This window comes from Myotis davidii, unplaced genomic scaffold (assembly GCF_000327345.1).
Source record: "Myotis davidii unplaced genomic scaffold, ASM32734v1 scaffold534, whole genome shotgun sequence".
NCBI lineage: Eukaryota > Metazoa > Chordata > Mammalia > Chiroptera > Vespertilionidae > Myotis > Myotis davidii.
Genome location: NW_006286678.1, coordinates 1,215,131 through 1,222,051, shown reverse-complemented (window position 1 = coordinate 1,222,051; position 6,921 = coordinate 1,215,131). Strand labels below are relative to the sequence as shown.

The 6,921-nt window shown below is 38.7% G+C and overlaps 1 protein-coding gene across 1 annotated transcript in view; it reads left to right on the top strand.

Moving 5' to 3' along the window:
- Positions 1-6,921, top strand: part of LOC102764049 (tomoregulin-1) — a 102,317-nt gene that overhangs the window by 43,509 nt on the left and 51,887 nt on the right. Inside the window, exon 2 of the mRNA XM_006758601.2 lies at positions 6,055-6,164. Coding sequence (XP_006758664.1) covers positions 6,055-6,164 — 110 coding nt within the window. The remainder of the gene's footprint in view (positions 1-6,054; positions 6,165-6,921) is intronic.

The following is a 6,921-nucleotide window of genomic DNA, read 5'->3' as shown; positions in this document are numbered from 1 at the left end:
TCAAGCTCCGTGGCTGCCGGCCGCCATCTTCGTTGGGTTAATTTGCATACAATCACTCTGATTGGCTGGTGGGCGTGGCTTGGGGTGTAGCAAAGGTATGGTCAATTATCATCTTTGTCTTTTATTAGTGTAGATTGTCTCTGGGGTTGTGTTAGAAATCACCCCCTTTACCCCCATATAACTATATAGACTAGAGGAAAAAAATCATCATTTAACTGGTTGTATATACAGTCGTTACCATTTTTGTTTTTTCCTGGCTGGATTTTCCTACATGTGTTTTTCATGTGCAATCATAGCGCTTTTGTTAAGTTTTACCTTCTGCTTTGTCACTTGATATTCATCTGCATATTTTCATATTGTCAGATAAATATTGTCTGTATAATATTCCATGGCTGCACCACACCATTTCCTGGTGTGGGGTATTTTAAATGTTTAAATGTTTTAAATGTGTTTTCAGTGTAGAGACTGTGGAACTGTCTCCTAGACAATTGGCTGCAGCATCGGGAACAAGCTGGACTTGTTTTGGGAGTGAAACCGTCCCACAGGGGTGCTGTCAGATTGGATTGCTGTGCTTTTCTAAAAAATGGAAGGTTTTCCAAGTAGTATTAACACCTCAACAATGTGTATGAATCCATTGAAATTGGGTTATTCTATCGAACAAGGTAAAAAGTTTGAACGTGTCCTGGGGGAAGTCAATAAGGAATCACAAGTGCACTTAAGACTTCCACATGTTGATAAGTACTCTGAGAGCATTAATTTATAGGGCTTTCCTCAGTAGTGTTCTGGAGACTGGAAATAGCACTGGCTAAAGCAGATGAGATGGCTTCAATAGGGTTGGGGAAAACCAGATTTGAAGACTCAGAGTGGTGGCAGTGGATGAGACTACTGTGGGAGAAGAGACAGGATGAGATAACATAATGGGATGGCTGAGGGCAGAACATTTTTATAGACAGCGTGAGCAAAAATGGGTTTACACCTGTTTGTATGGGAAATAATACAATGACAAATAATAATACAAGAATAAATTGTGTTTCACATACTGACATCTGTAAACCTACTTTTGCCTCACTCTGTATAGTAGGAGACCCACTTGTCTTGCTGCCGTAAGCTTCTGGTAGTTACTTGGTTAATCAAGGGAGTTATTTAAAATGGGGAGTCACAAAAAATGATTTATAAATGTATGTGGCATTTTATTTTAATGTAAAAGATATAAACTTAATAAACAACATTTTGAATGAAGTTGCAATATATATATATATTGGTTGCAATATATATATATATATATTGGTTTGAGAGAGAGAGAGAGAGAGAGAGAGAGAGAGAGAGAGAGAAATATCCCTGCACACCCCCAGCAGGGATCGAACCTGGATTTCCCGGTTCCCTGGTTGATGCACAACCACCGAACCACACCATTGGCAAAAATTTTTTTGAGAATAGTTGAAATTTCCCCTTTCTTGAATAAACCCCATTCATACTACATTGCTTTTAATTTCCAGTTTTAATCTTTTAAGAAAGGAACTGATAGACTTGTGGATGCAGAAGTCTAGATTATCTTGTTATCTTGTCTTTACCTAATGCAACAGCGATTTTTAAAAAGCACCTTTTTAAAAAAGTCTTTTCAATTTTGTTTTCAGAGATACAATTTATTTTCACTTTTATGAACTGTTATAGCTGGCATCTAATGGGTAGATGTTGCTAACCACCCTCCAGTGCACAGGAGAGTCCCCTACAACAAAGAATAATCTAACCCAGAATATCGGTTGTGCCCAGGTTGAGAAGCCCTGAATTCTGCGGTAACAGCTTGCATAGTTTAATCACTTTTGGCTCTCTGTGTTAGTTAACTCATAAGATCCTCAGAACTGCACTCTGTTTAATGGCAGGATGGTAGAAAAGTCAGAAATATTATTCTAGGGGGTCAATGGGTCCCATTTTGAACTGCAACCTGAATCCAGTTAGTGCTGCCGAAAGTTAGGGATTTTGACACCTCCGGTTCCTAGGTGAGGAGGGTTCCTCCCCTAGTGTGTATTGTTTCCCAGCTTTGAAATGTTAATGAAAACTGAGACAAGTCTTACATGTAGAGAGTTGTGTGATGGGCAGATTTGCAACCAAAGCAAAATATTTCTGTTTAGAGCCACTCTTCTGAGTGCTTCTTTGTGTGAAATATTTCTATTTGGAGAGCTGAGCTTTGAGGGCTTCAATAATGGTTCATCTATTTTGCTGAATTTCCATCTTGGGCTCAGGAAGGCAGGTGTGTAATCATCATCACCACTGACAGGTGTAGAGTCCCCTCTTGATGGCTGGTACTGTACGGAATACTTGAAATAACATTCAGAAGGCGATCCCGAAATAGAATTCCTCCTGTCCTGAGTTTGAGCTAAGGCTGTGATTCTCATATTTGTGAGGAATCAGAGCACCAGGAAGTCATGATGGTCTTGATAAATCAATTTTATTACATGACATAGCATCAACTTACGACTTTTGCACAGAAGTTATCTTAATTAAATTTGTATGCAAACATTATATCAGGATTGTGTTTAATTACATGTGCCAATAACCTGTGGCTTGAATAAGGGCTTTATTTATGTGTGTGTTTATTTCTTACTAGAGGCCCGGTGCATGAAATTTGTGCACTCAGGGCGGGGGGGGGGGGGGTCCCTCAACCTGGCCTGCACCCTCTCGCAGTCCAGGAGCTCCCCCATGGGGAGCGGGCCTAAGTGGGCAGTCGGACATCCTTAGCGTTGGCATGGAGGTGCGAGACGCTCCCGCCATCGCCTCTGTGCTCACCAGCCATGAGCCTGGCTTGTGACAGAGCGGTACTCCCCCTGTGGGAGCGCACTGACCACCAGGAGCCAGCTCCTGAGTTGAGCATCTGCCCCTTGGTGGTCAGTGTGCGTCATAGTGGCCAGTCATTCCGTGTTCAGTCGATTTGCATATTAGCCTTTTATTATATAGGACTAGTAGCCCTGCGCACAAATCTGTGCCCCAATAGCTCTCTGCCACCCTCCAGTAGCTCTCTGCCCACTGCCGACCCTTCTGTAGGTCCCTCTGCTCCCCCTCCCTGCCCCCTCTCCCTCTACCCCCTCATAGCTTGCTGCTCTGCCCCCTCCTGTCCCTCTCCGCCATCTGCTTGTAGCTCGCTGCCCCACCCTCCTGCAGATCCGTGATCTGGTCGTTACACAGTTGGTCTTTATGCTTCACGGTGTAACGACCATTTGCATATTACATCTTGATTATATAGGATAACAGTGAGTCTGGAGGGAGGAAATCAGGCTAGTCGTGGTGATTTCCTAATTCTCCTTCTGCGTTCTTGCTCCTGTCTTTCCAGTCTATCTATAGTTTGTAGCTTTCATCTGCTTGCATGTAAGATAGCTGCCATAACCTTGGGCACAGGTTTGCTCTCCAGGCAGGAAGAGGAATGGAAGAATGAGGGAGGAAGGGGCAGTGCTTACTGATGAACTGTGGCATGGAGTGAGGGAATTTGGGAAATACAGATTATTTCACTGAGTACCTTTTTTTCCAGGACAAAATCGAGGTTCCCTTATTAAGTAAGAATGGGAGAATAGATTCAAAGTAAGCAATTAGCAGTGACTGCCACAATAACAAAACAATTTAAAAGGTACATTCATGACCTTGTGACATTCAGGATGATGTGTTCTCATAAAACACGGCTGGAACTTTCTACTAATATTGTTTACTTACTTGTCGAACCTTAGTTTTGTTGACAGCTAGCAATCTCAAATATTGACAATTTAGAAATCTAAGCGAAGAAAACTCTAAAATGAGAAAATTCTTTCCATTGAGGAAATGAAATTCTTACTTTTTTAAAAGATGAAGGTATACTCTAGAGTAGACTATGACACTAGTTTTCCTAGACTATTAGTTTTCCTAATATCAGTAGTTTGGGAACCACTGATATTAATATTTGTGTGTACTATTAAATGATGTACGTCTCTTTCACTAAGGTTGTTTTCCTAGATAAGAACATGCTTTTCTCTCTTTTGATATGACTCATATATTGAGGGCAATCCAAACATTCTTTATTTTTAAACATCTTTTCTAAATTCTGTATAATGATCCTATATTAATTTAAAATATATAATTATTGATTTCAGAGAAGAAGGGAAAGGGTGAGAGAGATAGAAACATCATTGAAGAGAGAGAATCATTGATCGGCTATCTCCTTCACGCCCGACACTGGGGATCCAGCCCGCAACCCGGGCATGTGTCCTGACCTGGAATTGAACCGTGATCTGGTTCATAGGTCAACGCTCAATCACTGAGCCACGCTGGCCTGGCCTATATCAGTTTTATAATCAGAATAAAGGTCTTACTAATTTTTCAAAATCAATGCAAGTCTTACCATCTCTGACATTGTACCCTGTGCTTCAAATCTATTTTTTAAAATTTCCTACTTCTTGAAATTTCAAGAGCTGTCATAGTCTGTACTACACAGCTCTCCTGTTAATTATAGGCTACACTGAATTCATCACTAATTGCTCCATATGTTAGCAAGGCCATAAGCTCCCTCTTATGTATTTTTCTGAATCCCAAATTCTTAGCATAGGATTAGTTACATAGTAGATAATTAATTGCTTCTGATTAAATAAATAATCATATTTAATACATTAGCCCAGGAAAAGAACATGGATTTGTTAGCAGGCTAGGCATAAAGTAAAACGACTAATAATCAGGTAATCAGAATTTCATTACTTTTACCTTTTCCTATTAAGGTAGGACTTCTAGCTCCTCTAGGGATGAGGGATCGCTGGAGAATTGCTCCCCGGAGATCTGCTTGCCAAGACCTCACCTTGATCTAGAGCTGCAGGAGACCCCGTGCTCGTCCCAGAGTTTCAGCTATGAGTGTCAGTCAGAAGCTAACTTAGGTCTCTCTGCTCCCACTGCACTGGGATGTGCTTTTTAAACAATCATTTGTTTATTGTTTGCATAAAAGCATTTGTTGTAGCTCTCATTCCCCACATGCAAAATGTGAAAACTGCTTTGTAGTGGTTTTTACCCAATTCCGCATGATTGGCAGCTTTACATAGCACTACCTTGAAGCAATTTATTAGGTTTCCTAGAAACCTTAATTTGATGCTTTTAGAGCAAGACTGACAGTCTTGGAGTAGGAGCAAAATGACCACAGAATGCTAGTATTGGCTGTGTTTCCTGTAGTAGAAAAAAATTAAATAAGTGATTAAAAATTTTTAAGTCTGATAGATTTTGAATCTCTTTAATTTTGTGCACATAAATGCTCCATATATATCTATTGTATGAAATTCAAGTTCACTTTATAATATTTGTAATTAAAATGGTTTATTTGTCTAGACGAGTAAATAATGATCACCCTAAATTTATTCCAGGCACCACAATAATTATTATTCCTTTTAGTTACTTTTATTCCTTTTTCTCTTTCATCTTTTTTTGGCTTCTTAAATGATGATTGAAAATGCTTAAAGTCTTGTCATGTAATATTTTATCATCTAATAAAAGGATACCCCTAAACTAAACAATGTTGTATTTTTCATGGTTTAGAGCTTTGTATAAATGGCGTTATTCTGGATGTGACTTGTCTTTTTTTTTCTTTTTCTTTTTTTATTTTTTATTGAGGCTTAATTGATATATTAGTTTCAGGTTACAACATAATGAATCCATACTTGTATACATTGTGTAGTTATTTGCTATCCTTAAAAGTAGAAATCATTAGAAAAATAATTTAAAATATTAAAACAATGTTAAGAAGATTACTCTGAGGCCTTGGGAGTCCAAAATAGAAAAATTGTTGATTTACCTTTGGAATTATGTGAAATCCTGAAATTTAAATCTTGAGTTTTATTTTGGTTTGGATTACTTGCATTTCATTATGCAAGAGTCTCATTGGGGAATCCTGAACATTTTGTGTCCTATAGAACTTGCTTTTTGTATGTCTTATTATTATTATTCTTGTGAATGAAATGCTCTACAAATTTTAAGGATTTTTTTCATTTATTTATATATGTATATTTTGATACAAAAAGACAAACACTTATATATGAAACAATTTTTCCTCTTTTACAGAATTAAATGTGAGGGAGTCTGATGTAAGAGTTTGTGATGAATCATCATGTAAATACGGAGGCGTCTGTAAAGAAGATGGAGATGGCTTGAAATGTGCATGTCAATTTCAGGTGAGAAAACCCAACCCTGTTTTGAAATCTTTTTACATTTCTCATGTTTTATAATTCTTCATTCTTCAAATTACAAAGCTTAAAACACCTTGGATCCCACAAGAAGAAGTTGGGCTCATGGCCCACTAATTCTTTCTTATCAGATGAAGTGCTACTACCTCCTATGCTTCTTTCCTTGAACTCCTAGTAAATGGAGAGACTGACAATAGCAGGTGTGAAGATGCTTTGAAAAAATATTAAAGTTCTATTCAAATGTATAATTGTCACCAACAGGAAACAAAGTACAGGCGGTAGTTGAGTCTCTTATTTAAAATGTGGACATTTCCCCCCTTTCCTTCTCTTTCTAGTCCATTTCTTTCCCTCCTTATTTGCTGCGTTCTCATCTTTTTAGGCCAAAGAACATCACTGACTTGATGCCTGAGGGTAGGTCCCGGTTAGAGGTGGACTCGAATGGGTAACCTCAGACTAAGATCTTTGCTTTTCAGGTGCTGTTTTAGTTGTAATTCTATTGTTTAAAAAGAAGTAAAAAGAAAGGAAGCAAGTCCGGCCATATTTGCTCAGTGTTTGCACATCGATCTATGAACCAGAAGGTCACGGTTCGATTCTCAGTCAGGACACATGCCTGGGTTGCTGGCTTGAACTTGGTGTGGGGTGTGCAGAGAGGCAGCCAATCGATGACGTTTCTCTCTCATCAATGTTTCTATCCCGCTCCCTCTTTCTCTTTAAAAATCAATAAAAACATATATTTTTTAAAAAT